We start from the raw sequence: 25055 nt of genomic DNA, 5'->3' as shown, positions 1-25055 counted from the left end.
AAGTTCATAACTATTTAATGATAACAATAGAAATGCAATTATATGTATATTATATGTATTGATTTTACATTTTTTACTATTTATTATTGTAAAATAACTTTTTATTAATACACCAATTTTATTAAATTTGTTAAAATTACAAGCTATTTATTTAATTAATTAAACAATTAAAATAATATTAAACAAACGTTATATTATATATAATTATTTATATTAAAGTTGTATTTTTTTAAGTTTACCGGTATTATAAATTAAGCTTATTATTTGTTATTGAAGTTAGCATAACATTTATATAATAAAACAAATAATATTATATATATATATTTATAAATCACAGAATTTCACAGAAAATAAAATCTTATAAAAAACATATTTTTTGTAAAAATTACAACTTTTATAATGTTTTGTCTATTTTAGTTACAAAATAGTTTAAAATCATATTTATATATAAAAAAAATTGTAAAAATTAAATAATTAATTTCTATTGAGATATTTTCCTAATTTTCCCAATTGTTGACCAATTTTCTTCAATTCTTCGTCAATGATCTGCCAATTGTAGAGTACGTCCTGAGTTGTTGGCGTCCTATGGCTATCACTCGAGTGTATGTAATCAGCGGAACCAGAGCTCAGACCACTGCCAAACCTCTCAGAATAGCCGTTATTATTATTATTATTATTACTGTGATTGTCATCGTTATCGCTAAAAGAAATGTATAGAAACAAAAATAATTTAAATTAATTAAAAATATGAATTTATATATTTCACTGCATACTTGTGCTCGTAATCATTGTCGAGTTCAAAGTTTACTGGTTTATCGTTGACACTACCGCTGCCAAGTCCTGAGTTCATCATAAACGACATATCCTGTAAGCTATCGACAGCACCGGGAGATCTCATTGTATTGAAAAACATTTGTTCGTTTAGTTGGGGATAATTTTGATTATTAAGTTTCGACATCCATTGTTGAGATAATTGTAACGGCAGTGGTAATTGTGCTTTATTTAGTTTAGCATTGGATTCTATGCGTGTGTGTGTGTGTATGTGCACAGGTAGATATTATCATTTACACATTTGTCATTAAATTAAAAATATTAATATTTTTTTCAAACCTGATATCTGTTCCAACAAATCCTGTTGAGTGGACTGTTGTTGTTGTTGTTGTGGTTGTTGTTTGGCTCCCTTCTTGCCGCGGAACAGCTCCATAACCCTTGATTTCGGTATAATTGGCACAAACAGTGGGAACGGTATCATACCTTCGCTTAACTTTTTGAATGTCTTCATTACTCCGTCCAAACCGAACATAGCTTTCATGCCATCGGCTATTAGATCCAGTGATGAACCGCCGGCTGATGTTTGCTGACAATAAATTGTTGACACATTGATTGTGGAAAAGATTACTACAGTTATCAATAATATTTTATACATATTTTTTTTGCTGGTAATAATAATTATTATAATAAAATATATTTATTTAGATTTTTAATTTTAATATTTTAATCAAATTTGATAATAGTATTCAACTTCATTCAGCAAACGCTTACTTATACTTTAAAGTAAATGACTATTGTTTTTAATATATTTAAATTGTCGACATTAATGAAAAAAAAATTCAATAACACAAAAAAAGTTGAGTCAAAATCTTATCTTTTAATACTTGGGTTACCACTAAATGTTTTAAATATATATTAAAATCAAATTATAATACAACTGATAAAAGTTAGTTCACAGACATATAAACAAAGACAATATTTATATAATTGGAGCACAAATGATATATTGCATATTAGTTTGTAGTTTATTAACAATTGTATAAAATGATTACACCAACAGTATATATATATTAATATTAAATATTTATAAGTTTATAGTTAAACTATTTTTATAATTCAAACAATGTTTTTTTCAATAAAATGAAATAAAAATAACTTAAATCTTTCTCTCAGTGCTTTGTAACTCACAATCTATCATTTGGTTTGTGTTATGTCTGTATAGGGGAGGATGTGTTTCACATACATAAAACAAAATATATATTTAAAAAAATTTTTTTTTAATAGTTTGATGTAAAAGTTATAAAAAGTTAAACGCTTTTGATCTCAATATTAAACACTATATTTAGTGTATCGTTTGTCTTAACCATTACTTTTGAGTTAAAAAATAGTGTTTCATAAAAATTAAGTTATATTTTACAACACTTTTATAAAAACAACTATCGGTGGTTCAAATATCGTATAAATTTATTTTAACATTTCTCTCTCTCTCTCTCTCACGACATACCTTACTATCTGAGAAAACTTGTTGAAAAAAAGTTGTTGAAACAGTTATATTTGTTTTAAATTATGATAAGAGAGAGAGAGAGAGAGAGAGAGAGAGAGAGAGAGAGAGAGAGAGAGAGAGAGAGAGAGAGAGAGAGAGAGAGAGAGAGCATAGATAGAGATAATAATAAAAAATTTAAACACAAGAAAATTTAGTTTAATATATTTTTTTGCTCACTAACTAACTATAGCCTCAATAAATAAATAAAAAAGTTTATTATATTATTATATTTAGTAGTACTGTATATATAAGATATGAGAATTGAATAAAATAAAAAAGAAGATATTTATATAGTGATTGTCATTACAATTACAATTTACTTATGAATTCACCTCTAATTTTAAGACATTAGTGTTGATTGAAGGTATGGTAAGGCCTATCAGTTAATACAATATATGTGTTGCGAGAAGAAAAAACAGGTCTGACTCTAGGCTTTAAAAGAAAATATATATGTTTTTAATGCCATTTAATTGGCCTCAAAAAAATTAAAACCCATTTCTGGGTCTCATATATTATATTATATATATAGCATACAAGTGCTAAACAAACCAATAGCTTAATTATCCCATCAGAGATCATATATCAGATTATTTTCCATTTAATACTAGGGGGTGTCCAACGGGGAAGGGCTCGATAACCACTAATTTTAAATCACGTATTGCCAAAAAAATCATCAAACATGTACTTAATTTGAGTTTTATTGGTCAAGTGTGAGCTCCGGTAATCAATTTAATAATTTTTTTCAATACTGTTTGCTAAAAATCAATGTCTTAGCGGACAGTTATATATATTTTGGGGTTTCCAGGCCTTGAAAAATTCAATTAGCGATTGAACAGTATTCACGATATTTCGAGTAAAATAAAATTAAAAAATAATTTCATAATTTTAGGTCAATTTTATTGATTTATCATCATTAAAGTTTGGTTTACTTTATATAAAATAATCAATTTTTGTTAGTTTTTGGAAAATTTTGTTTACAAACTGTATTTTTTATTCATTATTGTAATAATAATTTTTATTTATTTAAATATTGTTTGTTATGTAAATTTTTTAAATAATATATATATATATATATAATTTATGTCTATCAAAAAATATAATAAGAATATATCGTATGTTTGAAAATAATTGTTTAAACTAGTAATTTAAAAAAATTTTGATTAAAATCATTTTAATGAATATACAGTATATAATAATAATTAGTTAACTTATTTTATATTTATACTTTATATGCTGTTTAAAATTAACGAAATAAAATATTGATAGATTTTATGAGAATTTAATGAGAAGCTATAACTATATATATATATATGAAATACAGTAAATTAATAATAAAATAAATTGTTTATAGATATAATCAATTTATTTTACTTACTTATTAAATGTCTAAATATTAATCAGTTATGGTTAATCTACATTTTTTTCTCAAATATTTATTACTATAAAAATATAGATAATTATATTTTTTAAAATATAAAAAATGATTTTCTTTTTTAAAAAAATACATTTCATTTGTAATGTTTTTACTAAATATGTATTAAAAATCTATATTTATTAACAGCGATACTATTTTTAGATATTTTTCTCTCCAAAAATTTTATGTTACAATCAGATGACCGTCCGATAAGATTATTATGAGTTCAATAGGTTTTTAGACAGCATTAACACGACTAATATTATATTAAAACTAAATAAATCATTTCAGCAAAATTATTTAATTAAAAAATAATTTAGTCATTCAATTTTAGAGTACTTTATATATATTTGGGTCATTTTATTATTAAATAATTAATATAAATAATTATTAAAAAGTATTATTACTAACGTTCATTAAATAGTGTAATTAATTAGATTTTAAAATATAAGTAATGTATTAATGTTTTTGAAGAGATGAGTGAATACAACATATTTTAATTTCATATATCATCTAATTTTATGATATTTTATATTTCAAAATCAAATTTAAATAATTTTTTAAACATAAGTTATGCATTTAGTCTAATTAATTAATTAATTAAAAAATAATAAAAACATATTCTTTTTGTTAATAAAATTATTAAAATAATTAAAAAATAATTATAATTTATAGCTAAACATCAGTAATTTTAATAATGCTATTAAGGGTTCGTTAATAAATTAAAATATTATATATATATTCTCTCTATATTTATAATATTCCTAATAAAATTGCCAAATTTTTTTTAATGCTGACATCTATTGATTTGAATAGTTATTTTTGAGAAAGTAATATTAAAAATTATATATTAATTTAAACTTAATTAATTTAAAATTTTTATAAAGTAGTTTAATATTAAAAAATATCGTTAAATTAAATCATTAAAACTTATAATAAATATTCGGAATTATATACAATATTTAATTAATGTATAAAATATAATAGAATAAAATTAATTTTTTATTTTTCAATAAAATTGATGAGAATTTACAGAGAAATATACAGAATATAAAATATTACTGTAATTTACAGAATTAAAAACTTTAATAAAATGTTTATTTTAAGCAATAAAAAATAATGTCAATAAAAGAGTTTATAAAAACTTCATACAATTCATAGTATATATCAAATATCTGATAAACCATACTTTAAATTTAAAAATGACCAAGAACATAATTATAGATGATATTGTGATCAATGTTTGGATCAATTGATGACAACAACAACAACACAACAAATAATCAAAATTAGTTTATTATTATTATTATTATTATCAAAATTACAATTAAATTAAAAATTAAAATATGATGACTGTGTGTGTGTGTCTAACTAACTGAAGGAAAAGGGAAGCGATAGATAGAGAGAGAGAAGAGAGTACTGTATATATATGTATGTATGTGTGACATCTAGATGTCATTCCCGTGTCCTTGAAGTGGCCATCACCACGGTTTTATATCTGTTTCGGTGACCAACCGGCGTCCAATTTGGCACCAAATGTATCGATTGGGTTGCCATCGACGTCGAAGACCACTTGTGTGAGCCACGTCTGGACCTGTTCGGGACTTCGGACAAAGACGTGTCCCTGATGACTCCTAACTTCGATGACAAGATACGGCAAATTGGTGGCGACGGTCCTTTCCAGCCATTGTCGGGCCAAACGATATGATGCCTGTCGCGTGTCTTCGGAGATATAGGTGACCACGACCTTGCGGGTGCCGACCAAACATTTGGGTGCCGATGGCCAATGAAAATCGGCAGCTGTCTCGAATCGGTAGCACTGATGTCCACTCGGGCCCAATTCGTACTGATCATGACTGAAAGGCATTGTTTATCAATTGTTGTCTCACTGTTTACAGTTTTGTTATTGATATTATTGATAATATTGTAACGGTTCGGTAGTAAATGACGACGCGCGAGATTTTTTACATTTGCCGTATAACAATAATATTTCATATTATTATTATTAATACAATACGTGTTCATTGCGCGTGCATCAGTATCGATCGATTTGACACCAGGTGTCACCACTTTTTTGACTTTTATGTTATTTTCGTTGTTTTTARTAGTTTTTTCGCTTGTTTTCGTATAGTTATTGATTTTGTTGACATTTTTGTCAATATTTGTACTACTGCTGTCTACTGTACGACAATAGTATGGCATCAGAGATGCACTGTGTGATACAAATGTTTTTATAATGTCTTTTGTTTTAACATCGACTTGATCGACACGATACGTCTCTTTGCCAAGTATTTCGCGGACAATGCAAGGACCAATGAATGTCGGCGACCACTTGTTTCGTGACGGGTGATTTTCTGGTAACCTGTATTTGACGTAAGTGCCAATTTTGAAATCAGACTGTCTGTGTTTAACATTATGTTTAATTTGTCGGTTTGTCTGTGCATTTCGTGACTTTTCAGTAGCTATACGTCTGGCTTCGTTGACTGAAACGTTCGGCAATGGTTGTCCATCGGCTACCTCTCCAGTTTGAAGATACCTGGGACAGAAACCGGTGACATCATGAGGTCTATCATTGATTGAGTCGACAACAGTTCCGACATGCGATGACCACTTGAGTGTAGCCTTGTCTGTCATTGCCAATCGTATACCATTAGCAATGTTGCCGTTCATTTTTTCGCAGAGTCCGTTACTTTGAGTTCTGTATGGAGCGGTCAACAATTGTCTAATACCGTGAGTTCTCAAATAGTCTTTAAATCGTTTTGAAGTGAAATTTGTTCCGTTGTCTGTCAGTATAGCTTTAGGTTTGCGGACACATGTGAACAATGAGTTCAACATATTGATTGTCGATTCGGTTGTATTACTTTTTAGAGGTTTTGCCCACACATATCGCGAGTGGTGATCGACACATGTCAATATGTATTTAGCATAGCTGTTGTCAGCTGCTTTTCCGATAACTATGGTATCCAAAGCCCACAATTGATTTGGTTCTGCGGGAGTCTCAATAGCATTGAGTGTACCATATTGTGATTCGTGTGATCGCTTAATTGTCTGACATGTATGACAGCTTTTTACATAATCTGTTATCTCTTTGTCTTTGTTAGGCCACCAATACTGGGCACTTATTAGACGTTTTGTTTTATCAACACCGATGTGATTCATATTGTCGTGAAACTGTTTCAGTACTTCGATAGTGAGTGACTTCGGTACGATGACGTGATCCACACCTTTGTATCTAACCATAGCCACACCATTTTTATACGTAAGTTTACGGACATTGTATTCATTGATTTCGTGTTGACGTAAAGCTATTTCGTTAACAGATATGACATTGATTACGGGACAAGCAATCAGCGGCTTGATTTTTATTGCCTGGTCTGTGATATACAGTGTAATCGTAAACGCCGAGTCTAACTGACCAACGAAATAGTAATGAACTCGGGTTTTTAATACTAAAAAGCCATTTCAACGCATGACAGTCACTGTATATCGAGAAATGGACTCCTTCTAAGTATATATGAAAGTGTTCGACGGCTCGGACCACAGCTAAACATTCAAGTGCTGAAGACGAGTACTTTTCTTCTGATTGACTTGTTTTCTGTGACCAATAGCTAATGACATTCAATTGGTTTTCTTTGTTTTCTTGCATTAGTATACCGGCCAGTCCTTTATCGGAAGCATCTGTTTGTAGTATTATTGGACGATTCGGGTCATAAATTGATAATACCGGCGGTGTAGTCAATGCTAACTTAAGTGAATCAAATGCCTTCTGTTGATCATTGGACCACACAAAGTCTACATTTCCAGTTAATATTGTTAACGGTCTGGCAATTTCACTGAACTTAGGTATGAACTGTCGGTAAAAATTACCCAGACCTATGAACTGTTGGACTGAAAGCTTGTCTTTAGGGACCGGAAAATCACTAATTGCTTTGACTTTTGTAGGACTCGGGCGCACTTGATTGGCGCTTACCTGAAAGCCAAGAAATTCGACTTCGGTCTCAAAAAACTTGCGTTTCTCTCTTCGTAACTTAATGCCAGCGTCGCCTAATGTTTTAAGCACTTGTTGAATTAGTATCTCGTGTTCATGTCTTCTACTTGAATGTAATAAGATGTCGTCGACATAACATTCAACTCCTTTACCGATATAGTCTCTGAGAACATGTCTCACCTCTTTTTGAAATGCAGGACAATTGTTTTTAAGTCCCATCGGCATTGTCAAGAACTCGTATTGACCGAATGGTGCAACAAAGCTTGTCTTTTCGATAGAGTTGGCGGCCATTTTGATATGCCAGAAACCCCAAGCTTGACTTGAGAAAACTGTAGCTCCAGCTAACTTATCAATTAGTTGTTGAATGACAAGTAACGGTTCACGTTCACTGAATGTCACAGCATTTAGCTTACGGTAATCAATTACTGGTCGTGTTTTACCGCCTTTCTTTGGTACCAAAAATATTGGTGCCGCATATGGTGATCGGGACGGTCTAATAAATCCTTTGTCGAGCATTTCATCAATGTGTTGCTTTAGTTCCTGTTCTCGTTTCAATGACATACGAAACGGCTTCTCATGTATTATCGGTGCGTTCGGCATTAGTCTTATTTCGTGTTCGACATCACGTATTTGACCGACATCTTTGTCGTCTTTGCAAAACACGTCAAATTTATCCAATAAGGTGTCTATCGGTTTTACAATTTGATTGTCAACTTTTTTTGCCATATGACACGAATGTTTGGGAGGGATGAGTTCGCGATCCGGTATCTTATTTAATAATTCAAAGTTACGGATCACGTCCATACCTAATAGTGCATCGTGTTTGAAGTCCCGAAGTACATGTAATCTTGCGGTATGCACTGTTTTTCCGATACTTAGTTTTGCGTCTAGTCGGGAATACCTCCCTATATAGCCAATTAGTTACCTGACCAGTACAGTGTTTGCCGAGCGCTACTATGCGTTCGCTGTCTGAATAGCTTTCAGTAACCATTTCGAAATACTCGAGCCATGCATTGACATCTGTTTTAGACTCGGTACCGCTGTATATCTCACATAGCAATGGATTTGCTCGCTTGACTTCGGAATGCGCCGGCAATGAATATGCGGGCATATGATAATCAGGAGTACAGTAATACCTTTGTGTAGACATTTGCTGTTGAGCCGGTATCGGTTGCATTACCGGTGCACTCATTGCTGATGACTGAGCTGCCGCTGCCATTGCGGTCGTAGTTGCTGTAGTACCAGTGGTTGCGATTGCTGGAACAGTTGTGCTCAACTTCAGTAGACTTTCGGCTATCTCCCGTATGTCTCTATTGGCTATACTGTCCACCCGGTCTGCACTGTGACTACGCGTTGAACGCATTGCTAATGGCTGCGACTGCTGTACACGTGGCAGTTGAGCATTACTTTGTGAGTTAATAGACATTTTGTTAATTAAATTTTAACAAAATGTTATCCGTTTCGACTGCGCCAAATGTGATCAATGTTTGGATCAATTGATGACAACAACAACAACACAACAAATAATCAAAATTAGTTTATTATTATTATTATTATTATCAAAATTACAATTAAATTAAAAATTAAAATATGATGACTGTGTGTGTGTGTCTAACTAACTGAAGGAAAAGGGAAGCGATAGATAGAGAGAGAGAAAGAGAGTACTGTATATATATATGTATGTATGTGTGACATCTAGATGTCAATATTAAACTAAACATTATTGTAATTGGTCATTTTATGATTAAATTTAAAATTAATTAGATAATAACATCGACTGCTAGAAAAAATGATTGTTTTTGTTGTARCAGTCGATATTATTATTTAATTAGTTTTACAATAAACAAATGAACAATTACAATAATGTTTAGTTTAATATCATCTATAATTATGCCCTTGGTAATTTATACATTTAAAGTATGGCTTAAAAAGTTATTTATCTATTTTGTTACTTTAATATATCGATTGTTTGTTTTTCATATTATAACGTTAGGAGTCGTTACTGAAGTCTATAATTTTTCAATAAACAATCAAATAATACATACTGTTAAACAATATTTATATGATTTAAACAATCATAATCATTATTTTAAATAGTTATAATAATTTTTAAAAAATAATAATTCAGTATAATTATAATAAATACAATAATAAAAACAAAATAAATTTAAATATTTTAAACTATTTAATAATAATATATGTAATGATTTACAATCAATTTTACAGTAATCTTTGCCAACTTTTTTTGTGGGTATCATTTTTGATATCGATTTTGTTGATCACATAAATAAAATAAAGTTTTTTTTTAAATAGATATTTAAATCTTTAAATTTAAGATAGATTTCTACTCTAGTTATCCAAACCGTACGGAAAATAAATATCCGTTTTGTAAAAACTCTTGAAGAAATACAAGGCATTTAACATTCAATTTGTTGACCAAACATAAAATCATTGTATTTCCCGATTTATATACAGTTTTGGGGTTAAAGTTCAATAAAAATCCATTTGTTTGAATTAATTTTATTCAAATTCATAATATTTTATATTTATAAATTGTTTTTTTATAATTTTAAATAATATAGAATTTAAAAAAAAGTTTATATGATTTATCAAAACAAACATTTAAATAAATAAAGACAAAAATATTTTGAGAATAAAAATGTGATTCAAAAAAAATTAAAAATAAACTAAATTTAATTTTTAGAAATAGAAAAAAAATTATAAAATAAGATTTATATAAATAGTAATAAATAATATCATTACCGATAAATGTTATTTAAATAAACACAAAAGTTTCAAAATAAAAACAAATGCTATTATTTGTTACAATACTTATTGTTATAAACTAATAGTTAAAGACTAATATTAATAATAAGACTAATATTAGGAATTATCGATTAATTTAGTAAAATGATTGACAACTTTATCGATGTCAGTGCCGCAAAATCCCTGAACACCGGTTTGTCGGGCCATCTCTTCAATGGTAAGCGCACCCTTAGGCACGTGTCGATAATCTTTGGTACCGGTGCCGCCCATATAATCGGGCAAATTTTCCTCTGCAATCAACTTTGAGATGTCCTTTTTGGTGGCAAATCGGACCAACTTTTTGGCCTCAGAGTCGAGCCACGAACGGACAAGTTTCCAGATCTGATTGAATATCCAGGGTAACTCATACACGCACACGTATACTACGGCACCTGTATGTTAATATTAAAATTTATAACTAAAATAAATTTAACTATAGACTATAAAATTTATATACCAGCATAATAGTTGGATAGTGTTGATATGATAAACCGTGCAAAGTCCAGGTCAACATTGGACAGGGAGGCCTCGTGACAGTCAAATATGATGGCAAACCCGCGATGACTGTTCTCACTGACAATCTTTTCGCACTTATATATGAAGTAATTTCGGGCCAATTCGTCAAAATGTGGTCTCAATATGGGATCTCTTCTGTTATTTTTCAATCTAATAATTAGTACATTATTGTTATCCCTGTCCGGCAAATAAGTGAAACACGCGGCCAAACGATAAAATTCATTGGGAAAGTAGGTGTCGTTCCTATGATATATAATTATTTATATATTATAATTAATATTAATATTATAATAATAAATATCAAACAATGATTATAAGCTGCATATCTTATAGTGAATATGAAACAATACAATGAATATTCTGTATATTTTAATGATACATAAAAGTATTATAAATATCTACAAAAAATGTTTAATATATAATTCATTTTAAATAGAGATTATAGAAAAAAACAAAAATGAAAGAAAAATAGATTGATGGATAGAAAAAAAACAAGAGAGAGAGAGAGAGAGAGAGAGAGAGAGAGAGAGAGATAGTAAAGTAATAATAATATCGTATTGTATTATAAATTATTTGTTAATCTAATGGAAAAAGACAATTCTAATATTAAATTTTTTATTTGTTTTTTGTTTGTATAAATGCTTTTAGTTGTAAAATACATAATTTATATATATATATATATATATATATATATATATATATATATAAATTTGTCAATATTGTGATGTATAAATAAATTGTGATTTAGAATAATAGTATAAAATATTTTTCAATAAATAATAATTTTTTACATTTACACAAAATAGGACTTTGAGTTATTTCATACATCACTATTATATATATTATGATATTTGACATAAATAAACATACATTTACATACAATAATAATAATAATGTGGGTCTATCTTGATATTGATTTATTATTTATGTCGTTTTATGATATATGACAAATATTTTATGTGTATATAAATATAATGTGATTGTGAGTTATAATAAATTACTTTTATGTTTAATAACTTTACTTGTTTTTTATAATACAAAAATATTATAGCATTTAATAACAATAATAGGAAAATAAAAATGTTAGAAAACTTAATAGAAATAAAAAAACAAATTGATAAATAACTTATAACATATTATAATTATAATTACTTTAATGGACATATTTAATAGTTCTCATATAAATTAATAAATATTTTTTTTATCTATTATAATTATAAATTATTGAAAAATAATACTATTGAAATATATTACATATAAATGTTATAAAAATATAACTTAAAATTGATAATACCGTCAATTAATAATATATCTTATATTTGTTTCATTATATTATATTTGATTTTAATTACAAATAATATATTCTAGCTGTATAATATAGTATATGAATATAAATAAATAAAATGTTTTTATAGATAATAAACAACGTAAATATTATTATTACTATTGTAATTCAATATAAATTAGATTTAAATATATAAATCATTAATTATTTTTATCTAAGTTAACCTTATAATATTATATTACAGTATAATTAGTATATTTTATAAACAAAATTGATTGAAAACTTTGTTAATATAATATTATACTTTAATAAAATAAAATTGATATTCAAATATAAAATTAAAGTTCAATAGTTTTCAAGTCAAACATTTTCTTTTGGGGACAACATTAAGTTAATATAATATTATTGACTGTATTGAAAAATTTTAATATTTTTTCCTTATTTTATCATAAAATTACCTAAAATATTGTGTTACAAATAAGGATAATTATTTTTATTACTGCACTAAATCTAGTTATTAGTTATTTGCAAATTTTAAAGTTCAAAAAAATAATAAAATAATTTTTGTATATAAAAAAATATTTACTGACCAGTCGTTAATGGCCTTCAAGTGTCTCCATTTCATGGCATCGCTGACACACTTGACGGCAGTGTCAACAGTGGTCGGTCTCCACGGAAGAAACCGTCGGACAAACCAATCATCGCATGTCATTAACTTATGGACGTCTCGTTTATCATAGACTTGACAATTGGTCTCAATCTTTGCTATTAATTCAGTCCTAACGGACTCAACAAATGTTTCGTCAAAGTAGTGATCAATTGGTACTTTTGATGGCATTATTATTATTATTATTATTATTATTGTTGTTGTTGTTGAAGGCAAATGATAACTTTTATGATAGTATTTAAAAAAATATCTATTCAAACACTAGTTTATTGATAATAATATTTTTTTTTAAAAATAAAAATGACTTTAAAATATTGACGCTTTGGTTTAAACTTAGAGAAACAAACAAAAAGATTTGTTTTCAAAAATAATATATTAATTTTCTTTATCCGATATGTTTTACACCAACAAAATAACAAAACTAATAATAATATTCAAAAAATTTGTTATATTTTATATGTAATGAATATTTTAAGTTAAGTTAAATAATAATTGTTAGAACTTTTCGCGTGAAGTAATAGAATCCAAGCACTGGTTGATGACTTCAATGTTGTATAATTCAAATGACATGACTTATACAACAAACAGTGTGTTGACTTCAAAAATAATTTGTAACTTAAATAATATATATATATTATATAATAATACTGTTTTGAGTGTATTGAATGAAATGTTGTTGACTACTGATTTTCATCCCAAAAATGTTTTGAATAAAACTTTTGGCTTAAATCCAAATCAATAAATTGCTGAACTGTTGTTGTGTTTAGTTTTGTGTGATTTGTTTTCAACACTATTCTACTATTAATTATTTGTCAAATTATTTTCTAAGATTTTTGTTGTTGATATTATTGTTTAAAAAAATTGTTGTAACAATACATATATGATATATATTTATTTTTTTATTTTCAAGTGTTTATCAATTGATTTTTAAAGTCAAAGATGGGTCGAAACGGTTGGGTTGTTGTTGTTGTCGTAAATTTAAGAGTTTGTGTCAACCCTTATATGTTCACAACAGCGGAACCATTAGTTTTTTAGTTTGTTTAAAATCCTTTCCTTGATATTACTATTTTTAAAATTAAAAAACAATAAATAATTAAATATTTTTTTAAAAAAATTAAATGTAAATCACAATATTTCAAAATGTTAAATTTTGTTTTATTATTGTTGTTTTGATTAAACATAAACAAAATTTTAATTTTATTAAAAGTTATAGTAAATTACATTACAGTCTATTTTATAATATTATATTGTATCATATTTTTAAAAATAAAATAATACAGTAAATACACAGTAATTTATAATTTTATGTTGTTAAATTATATGGGAAGTGTACAGTATAGTAAAAAATTTAATTTTTTTAATTTTCATAATTTTCTATATACACAAACTATTGTAATAAATTTATTGTTTTCATATTTGAATTTTGAAAGAGAAAAAAAAACTTTATAATATTATTTACCACAAAACGACATTAGTTTTATATAATAAGAAAACAGCAATAAAATAAAATATAAAAATATTGTATATACTGTACTCTATGATAATAGTGTAAACAGTTAATATAAATAGGAAATAAAAATTTATTCACATAATTTGAAGTTAAAATTTATTATTGTTATAGTAAACATTAAATTTTTATATTAAAAATATACTGTAAGCTAATTATATTTATATGGAAAAACTTTTACATTATATAAACAATTTCACATTTTTAAACTAATGTGAAATTATATGCAATATTAACTGTATTATTACTTTACTGTTATATACATAATAAACACATAAACTATAAGATTTAATTATATATTAATATATACCACATTGTATAACATTGTGATTTAGATAAACAGAAAAAATAAGTTAGACAAACCACATTTGAAAAATAATAAAATATATACAACAATTTAATTGATGTTTAAAAAAATTTGGTGAAATAATTTAGTGATAATAATAATGATACATAAAACTTGAATTATACTGTATATAATTATCATATAATTATATAATTATCATATAATACTAATTTATAGTATATATAAAAATTTATAATATATAATTCATTTTTATAAATCTAATACTATCTCATTGGAGACTATTAGACAAAAAAAATGAGGCCTCAGTTATATTGTATTTTATTTGGTAATATAAATCACTCACACATACAGTACACTGATAGCTATAACTATGATATGATTTTCCATCATTTAGTATGAAGTATACACTGGTTTACAATACTATAAATTTATGTTAAATCAAATTTCAAAAAATGTTTGATAAGTTGGTTTTTAAGATAAAAAAAATAAATAAATATAAAGGTGAAAGTTTGAATAAAAACATTGGTAAATGTGATTATTTGAATTAGGTTTTTCTCGTTGAATTGAGATTATTATTCAAGATATTAATGTTGGGATTAACGATATTAACAGACGCCCTCCTCCTGTTCACCCTATAATTTATCATATGATAGCAAATATTAATGTTTTTTTAAAAAAAACAGTATATATAATAGCTATTTAGATATGCCATATTATTATTATATATGAATTTTGGCAGTTATGTGTAGTTATCTATATTGACACTGTATGTATATACTGTTAAAAAGTGATTTAAAGGAACTGGTTCTCCCAAATAAAGGGAAAGTTCTACTTTTATTTTTTTTAGTAAACAGTTATCTGTCTTACAGGAGAAACTAAAAACATTAATATTTTGAATAATTAAATAAAAAATACTCAAACTTTATTTTATGTATAGTTTAACAACTCATAAAATATTGATGTTTTTATTACAATTATGTATGAGAAACCTTAAGGTTTAACCATTTTTATAAGTTATTGTTGTTTTAAAAAAACAGATAAATGTCATATAATATGAGTCATTTATACATATAATTTATATAATATTTAAAAAAAAATAATTACAATGTAAATAAATAAAATAAAATTACATTTTTACATAAAAGTTAATTTATTAAAATCTTATTTAAATTAATAAATCATATTTTATATTAATAAGTTTAATAGACACAAATATCATACAATGTTTAAGTCTATAAGCATTTTGTAATAATTTTAAATATATATATATATATTCTAAACATCTAATAGAAAAATATAATAATTAGTTTAATAAATAAAATATTATTAAAAATTCATGAGTTGTACATAAAATAATATCATAAAAAATATTAGTATGTTTTGGGACGACACGAAAAATTTTAAGGCAAAAAAAACAGGAGCTCCGGTTCATACAGCATATCAAACAATTTATTTTTTTTCCAAATCAGGGTCAGTCAGTTCACTAACGATGACGACTACGCAAAAAAACTATACCATAAAATATTGTATATATCACATACAAATGATTTATAATTTTATTTTATTATCTAATACTTCAATGTGTTGTTTCAATGCTGTCTCGACTTTTTTTTTAATTATTTAATCACTATTGAGATCATATCCCTAATAAGTCAGTCAAACAGTCATTCAAATGTTTTATTATTAAGATTATGGATGACATAATAATTGTTTCTTTTTCACAAATAAAAATTTAATACTATATCATAAATAAGTTAAGCTTTTTTGATATTATAAATGTTTTTCTTATAAATTTTTTGGTGTAATTTTTCCCAAAAAATTGGAGCATTCAGTTCAATGGATGGTATTAACCATAATTTTATTATATATTATTTGTAAATAATTTTTAAAAAAAATTTATATAACATATTTATTTTATTGTACGTCACTTCAACTAATCAATATATTAAATAAATTATTTTTATATTAATTTAAATTATTAAAAATAAATTTATGTATATTTAAAAAATGGTATTTTATTATCTAATAATTTATTAAATTTATTAGATTTGTATTATATATAATGGGCAAATTAAAAATTATATCATTAAAATTATATAGAAAACTTACATTATTTGATTAATAATGTAATTATAATATTTCTAATTATTTTCAAATTAAAATTGTTTAGTATAATCATTATTACTGTACTAGGTGCTGTATTCAAAACAAAAAATATAATTACCGTAATTGATTTAAAAAAAATTATAGTAGGTGTTTATGATGTCAATAATAAATGTTTTAATTTAAAATATAAACAATGTAAAGCAATAATAATAATTTTTAAAAATATTTAATTGACTAATAAATCACATATAAATTCAAATCGTATTTATCTATTAAATAGATAAGTAGTTATGTTAATAGATTTAAATTTTATAGTTTGAAATCTAATTGATTTTTTCTAATTATTCAATGCAATGGTAAACTAATTAATTAATTGCAATTGAAAATGTTTTAATTAAATAAAATATTCATCATCGGTTTTATTAAAATAATTTATTGACTAATTAAAATCTGAATACTAAACATTATTTTTTTGAATTAATAAAATATAATAAATTATGTTAGTTTTTAAATTAATATAATAAGATTGCATTTATTTATCTATAGTTACTCTATAATATAAAATATACATAATTGTATAAACAAACATAAATGTGTTGACCTATTTATTATTAAACATGTATTAAGGGGTACAGTTATTTGAAAATAAATGATATTGAAATATTTATTGCATTTTGAATTTCACTTTCAATTTAAGTCAATTACATTATATGAATCAATTAAATGTTTAAATATTAAGATAATTTTTTTATTATAATTATTATTATTACTATTATGTTTAATACACTTATTTAGTATTAAAAGTAATTCCTTATTATAATAATATAATGATTATATATTGTATAATTAAAATGATGCAAAATTTTTAAATGTTTCCTATGTTTATGATTATTGCATATATGTTGCGAAAACTCTAATGAATTGCGACTAATATTTTAATATTTATAAACTGTTTATATTAATATATTTACGTATATTATTACATAATTATTTTTCTAATTAATTATAAAAATATTAATATTTTAATTTATGTATACTCTTATTCGTATTTTTGCTTAAAATTAAATAATATTTATTTATACAATGATCTACAATATGCAATAGAATATATTTACATAATTAAAATTAAATAATTATAAAATAATGTAAAAAACTTAGAAAAATAAAATTTTTTATATATTGTATCAGCAATATATATTTTTTAAAAAATAAATTAGAAAATTTAAAATTATTTTTCACATACACAAATTAATATATCTAAATTTTTAATGTAATCAACAAAAACGTTTTACTTTATATTTTATTATTCATAAATATTTTTTGATATAATTTTTAAAAATAAAAATTAAGATAATTTGTTTATAAAGATCTATTATAATTATAAAATGTTAATAAATTAATTTAAAAATGATAATAATAAAGTAAATTGTTATTAAAGTGTTAGTATTGTTTTACATTCATTTAGTCTTAAAACAATGTTATTTTAAATTAATAATAAAATTAAATCTAATAAATAATTTATATTATATTTATTTCATCTTCAAATTAAATATTTTATTTTTACAATAACTATTAGTAATTTATTGATAAAATAAGACTATAGAAAAAAATAAATTGTGTTTAATTCAGAAAAATTATTATAGTTTTCATTTTAAAATTATATAAAAAAATAAAATAGTAAAAATACAAATAAATAGACAAGTTTTAAAATAAATGTTATCTAATAAACTAATAGCCACAATAATTATAATGTATTTGAACATTACATATATTTTAAATAAATACGAGTAATATTAATAAATAACAAATTTACTAAAAATATAAAACTAAATAACTTACCAATTATTTGTTAGATGACATTATAAATTAATAAACAAATATGTTATTTATTATATTTAAAAAAAATTATTATAAAACAATAGACAAAATATTTCAATAAATTTTTTAATAATGAAAACTTTTTAAAAATACTATTTGTATAGTAAAAAATACTGTATTAACTCTAAGTCAACCATATGTTTGTTTATAAAACTAGAAAAACCATATATGAAAAACTTGTCTTTGAAAAAACTGATAGATATGTGGCCTAAATATTAGGTTAGGTTTGCATTGCTTAGAGATTTTAAAACAAATTCAAATTCAAATCTCAATGGGGATATACACACACATAAAAAAAAGTTGTTTAACTATTGCTAAATGTATTTGCAAAGAAATTTTCAACGCATTATTTATTATTTTTTCATAAAAATACATGGGTTCAGGATATTCACACACAACATAACAGACATTATGGTTATATAAAAAAAGGGATGATAATGTAGACTAACAAAGTTGGGGATCAAGTTATTGCATAATAGTATATGATTTGAACGTACGTACAGATGCGGGACAGGCATTATAGCTAACCAGTGCTATCCCTCTAGCGTTTTTAGCAGCAAAAAGGGATGACCCATTTATTATGTTAAAAAGATTATACACATTGATAAGTACACTAAAAAAGTTTTTAGTTATCCAATGTTTTTAGTATATTTACAAATAATAATTAAATAATTGACTTATAATTTGTCGATTATTTCGTGTATTGATTTCATTTATTGAAAATAATATTTTCACACAAAAATTTTCCACAAAATCTGTTAAATTTTTATTATTTAAATATACAATAATCACGATATATTAATATACTATTATGTGTAAGAAAATTGTAATATTAGCTTTAAAATCAATATAAATGGTTAGCATATAAAGATTATAATGACAAACAATCAATATATATATATATATATCATATGTCCATTATATAACTCATTTGAATGATAATTTATGTAATTTATTTAAACAACAAAAATATTGTATATGAAAACTAACCATAAACAATTTTTTAAAATTAAAAATTAAGTCTTTAAAATTTAAATAATAACCTTATAATAATAATAATAATAGTAATAAATATTTTCATTTAAAATTATTGATGAAAGACATGTTGATATAGTAATGACATGGATTGTCATTGATTAAAATCATTTAAAATATTATTTATTATGGACCACATATATTATTAATATTGTTTAATTGTATTTATTATTAATAATAATGTTTTTGTTTTGTGTTGAAGTAGTAGTGATGATCCGGAAGAGAGTTAAGAGAGCTGAGAGAGAGAGAGAGAGAGAGAGAGAGAGAGAGAGATAGAAAGAGAGAGAGAGACTACTCTTTGTCAATAATTATGATCCTATATTATAGACTATGCGGAAGTTAATAATATTATTGTTGTTGTTATTAACAATTGCTAACAAAGAAAAATAATAATTCAAATTTTAATAACAATAAAAAAATAAATAATATTCACACAAATACGTACTATTATTTTTCATCGATAAAAAAATTACAGTAAAATTTATCTATAAAATCGGGTTTTAATACAATAAAATCAAACGTTTTATTATTGTTGTTATACTGATATAGATTTATTAATTATAATGTTTTATTTTATATTTTATATAATATATAAAATATTTTATTATTTTTCTATATAATTTTTAAAAAAAATTAATTAATATATCATTAATCTTTTTCTTGTAATAAATGTTTTTAAAATTTTTAGTTTTACACAACAAAATAATTCGTTTTAAAATTAAAATTTGTTTTAATTATTATTATTAATTAATAAAAATACAAAACATGCCTAATAATCAATAATAAACACTACTATTGATAATAAGCATAATTAATCTATATTTTTATAATTTATAATCAGATTTATATTATACTTTGTATTACTTATAAAATATAAAAATTTCTATTAAATGAATAATATATAAATATCTTTCAAACATATAATATAATATTATTAAATATATATTTATGAACATTTATGCATATATAATATTTATATAAAAAAACATATAACACATCACAAACATAAAACATTGAAACACTTATTTGATATATTTAAATATGTATGTATGATAATAAATCCTATAATATATATAAATTATGCATTGTTTTTACATTTAATAAAATATTTTTCTTTCATTATATAAATTAAAATGATAAATAAAAATTTTAATATAAAAAATATATTTAAATTTTTAAGCTTATAAATAATAGTTTATAATTTATTATAAAAAATATGGCAATTATAAGTAGTAATGCACTTAAATTAATATTCAGTTAACTGAATATTGGATAACAGGTCGTCCCAGTCCTTGGCATTACCGTTGTTGTTGGCCACGGGATAGGTTGACAAATCTTGACATAGAGTTCCCGATTTGCCGTACAAACAGTTGGATACCGGACTGGCCGGTCTGTGTATGAGTTTCATTGATGGCACCGGATTTTTGGGCACAAAAACGGAATTTCCTTCACTGGTAGGTACGGGTAACTGAATCGGGTTTAGTTGACTGCTTCGGCGTACGGGCTGTTCATTTTGAAATTGATACGGCAGTGGATATATACTAACAATCATTTTGAATAATAATAATAATTATAGATAATTATTAATGTTAATAGTGTTATAAGATTAAGGATATATAAAATTTTTAACTTACAATGAATTCATTTCATTATCGAGTAGTGCCTGAAAGGGATTTGTTTGGCCACCACTGCAAGTGATATAAGTTTTTTAAAAATTTTAATTAATTTTTTTTAATGTTTTAATAAATAATATTAGAAGTGTATTATAGGTTATAATTTTAATAATAATACAAATAAACAATGATATTAATGTCACATATAAATAACTACTGTATTTCAATAATGAACTTAAGTTTATGTTTAATATTATATTGATTTTTAAATAATTAATGTTAAATAAATAAACAAAATACTAATAAAAATAAAATTATCATTGAATTGATATTTATTTAATATTAACTCATAATAATTTATTATATGAATATATTTCCTTAATTATTAGTATTAAAGAATAAAAAATTTTAATTTATAAGATTATCCAGATATTATATATTGAAATAATTTGATTATTACTTTAAGATTTCTCTATTGAAATAATTGTAAAATTAAAAATTTTATAATTTAACAAATCCGGATATTAAAATTAAAATATATATTTAATAAAACATAAAAACATATTTAAAACAAATCCAATTAGTTAAATAACTAAAATAAATTAAAAATTGTTTACTATGATTATAAATTTATTGATGCAAATTGAAATATGAATCTCTATATTAATCTGTTTATACTATTTATTAAGTTTAGTATAACTTAAATAAAGTGTACTAAAATTATATAATTATAAATTAATTAAAATTTTATTTTTTGATTGAAATATTTGTTAATTATAAAAATATAGTAATTCACTGATTATACAGTATTTTATTACTATAGTATTTACTTTTTATTATATTTTTTATCTAAATGTTAATTTTTGATTACCATATATGTTATAATCAATTGAACTCAAACATATAAAATTAATAACTTACTTGAAATTTTATATGTATAGCTAATATGAATATGATTGAATAATCAATCAAGTTTTTATTTTATATAACAATTATTATTAGATAATAATAACAGTATAATTAAATTCTATTTTTTTAGTTGAATAGCATATCAAACAATAAATAAATAAGTTATTTATATAACTTGTATTACTTTATATAATTATTGTATTAATAATTGTTATTCATATAGTTTTAATTTTTTTATTTAACAATTTAACAATTGCTATTAATGCTATTTATAGAAACCAGTTATTAGAGGTCAACAAAACAAATGTAGTAACAGTTAGTCTAATATTAAAACATTATAATCATTATGTTTTAGTTGTTGTTTAGTATGTTTAATAAATTAATTGCTTTGAGGTATAAAAAATAATAATGTATGCATATAAACAGATTATAAATATGATTTAATATTTTTTTGGATAATAAATAGAAATACAATAAAACATTTTAATATTGTATTGTATTATAAATGTTTATTAAAGATAAAGAGGTACTATTTCGATATAGATTTTTTAAAGTAATTATTTAGTAATGTAAAATAGATTATTAATATAATTCACGTTTATCTACAATTTACATAAATAATATAAAATATAAAAAATGTTTAAAGTAATTTAATAAACAAACAAAAATTATAATTATTTGTTATTTTAAAACTAAATATAAATATAATAATATAATTAAAAAATTGTTTATATTATATATGAAAATTCATTTTTTTAAATTCAGAAAAGATAAATATTAAACTAATTATCTATAACACTGAGAAAAACTTATTTTGTTGTTTTTTGTATCAAATTTAAACAAAAATTTTTTTAATTAAAAAATAAAAAGATTGTTAGTATGAAATTTTTTTATCAAATTAGTTTAAAATTTAATTGATTAGACATACATAATCTTTTTGATGGCATCGGAACGGGACGGACCTCTCTTTCGGTTTGGGAACAGTAGGTTACCTATCGATAGTCTTTAAAAAAATAATATTTCACAAAATATTGTCTTTTTAAACAAAATGTATATATATATATATGCATACCCTCCTGAATTGTAGTTATTTTGTAGTGCATCCCAACGTGATTTAGCCTTTTCAACGACTTTCATCAGATCGTCTACAATGGATGACAGGCCAGGGATGTTGGGCAGTGCCGGTGCCGATGCTGGCGGCTGAGGAATCACATCACATGATATGACTAACAATTTAATCAATAAAATATTGGAAATAGTTAAAAATTATATATATATAAATATAAATTACTAATTAATAATTTAAACAAATCCATACCTTTAATCAATGCACTGATCGTCAGTACAATAATTGCTCCGTTATTACAGACCATCTCCTCATATGTATTGTAAAGACAACACACAATCAAAAAACAAACCGATGGATAGTTTTTTTGTGAAAAACTAAAACACCGTTATATCTCTCAACAGTGGTGTCCAAAAATCAACTGTTTCTCCCTTTAAAAAACAACTAAACCACCAAAACATTGGCACCTAAAATAACACACACAGTATTTTTTGATATATTATAAATAAAATACATTTATATTGGGACTCAAAAAACAACACATGAACTTGAACTTCAGGAACAACTCTTCAAACATTAGTTTTTTTTATATATTAATATATAAGAGATGTACACAAAAAACCAGATAACTATCTATTTATCTCTAGTTTTTTTTGCCAAATATATAATAACTATACTTCCCTTCACTCACCTGAAGGTTATGTATGGTTATTGTGTACTCAAAAAAAGCACTGGTTTTTAACACCATTTTTGCCCGAAATCTCATTAAATAATATTTATTTTTGATGCGATGATGTGCCACTTTGTTGTTATGTTACTATTGTTAGCATATTTATCAAAATGTATATTTAAAAAATAAATATTCATTTATTTATAGCTTTAATATAAGATTTCATTCTTTTATTGATATAATAATTAAACTTTTTTTTATTACTTAATTAATATTTATTTAGTAACTAAAAAATAGATTTTTTTGTATAGTTAAATTTAGTGTAATCTACTTATTATTATTATTTTTTATAGTAATAATAAAACTAAGTTATGTCATCCATAAATCAATTATTTTTTTTATTGAATCAACAAAATATTCAATTGTTATAATTATGAATTCATGTGAATCGCCAATAGATTTACATTTAAAGTAATTGTTAAACAATTGATTTTCTCAGATCTAAAGCGTTAGACAAAAAAACTAAATAAATGATTTTTGAAAAAATTAAGTTAAAGTTCAAGTGCCAATTTTATTATTAGTTTTAGTGATAATAAGCACCTGTACGTACTTGACATGTCTATATTAATATTTGTTTGGGCACATAAATACTACATTATAGATAGAAAAAATTGTAATAAAACTATAAAATATATATTTAGAAACTAATTAAAACCTATACAATATATCGTTATTTGTTAAATTAATTAATATTTAATATAATTACTATACCGTATTATAAGCATATTATTTAAATAATATAAATCATAATTATTTTACAGTTTAACAAACCAAATACTCAGAATTTAATGTATAATTTATACAATTTAGTTAACTTATAAGATTATATATTAATTATTTTAATTTTCAATTTATCATTTAGTTTATTAACTTATCTCATAAAATAACAAAAGTTATAAATTTATAATAAAGTTA

At 23.6% G+C, this 25055-nt stretch overlaps 1 protein-coding gene across 1 annotated transcript; it reads right to left on the bottom strand.

Moving 5' to 3' along the window:
• Nucleotides 1-10599: 10599 nt before the first annotated feature.
• On the bottom strand, nucleotides 10600-13160 carry LOC128955905 (motile sperm domain-containing protein 2-like). Its single transcript, XM_054301584.1, has 3 exons — nucleotides 12913-13160; nucleotides 10979-11280; nucleotides 10600-10913 (listed from the first exon to the last, which is right to left on the bottom strand). The coding sequence occupies exons 1-3, from the start codon at nucleotides 13158-13160 to the stop codon at nucleotides 10600-10602; spliced, it is 864 nt and encodes a 287-aa protein (XP_054157559.1).
• Between the last annotated feature and the right edge of the window lie 11895 nt (nucleotides 13161-25055).

The sequence above is a fragment of the Oppia nitens genome, unplaced genomic scaffold (genome assembly GCF_028296485.1).
Source record: "Oppia nitens isolate AA-2021 unplaced genomic scaffold, nextdenovo-longstitch-racon4-pilon3 scaffold2_pilon_pilon_pilon, whole genome shotgun sequence".
Lineage (NCBI taxonomy): Eukaryota > Metazoa > Arthropoda > Arachnida > Sarcoptiformes > Oppiidae > Oppia > Oppia nitens.
The sequence above is the reverse complement of the archived record's forward strand: the minus strand, read 5'-3'. Positions and strand labels throughout refer to the sequence as shown.

What these genes read in the sequence shown, in the direction of transcription:
- LOC128955905 (XM_054301584.1), bottom strand. Translation starts at nt 13,160, where the DNA reads ATGCCATCAAAAGTACCAATTGATCACTACTTTGACGAAACATTTGTT. An exon ending in TTGAAGGCCATTAACGACTG is followed by an intron (nt 11,281 to 12,912) that starts GTCAGTAAATAT and finishes TATATATCATAG; the next exon opens with GAACGACACCTACTTTCCCA. An exon ending in ACTATCCAACTATTATGCTG is followed by an intron (nt 10,914 to 10,978) that starts GTATATAAATTT and finishes ATTAACATACAG; the next exon opens with GTGCCGTAGTATACGTGTGC.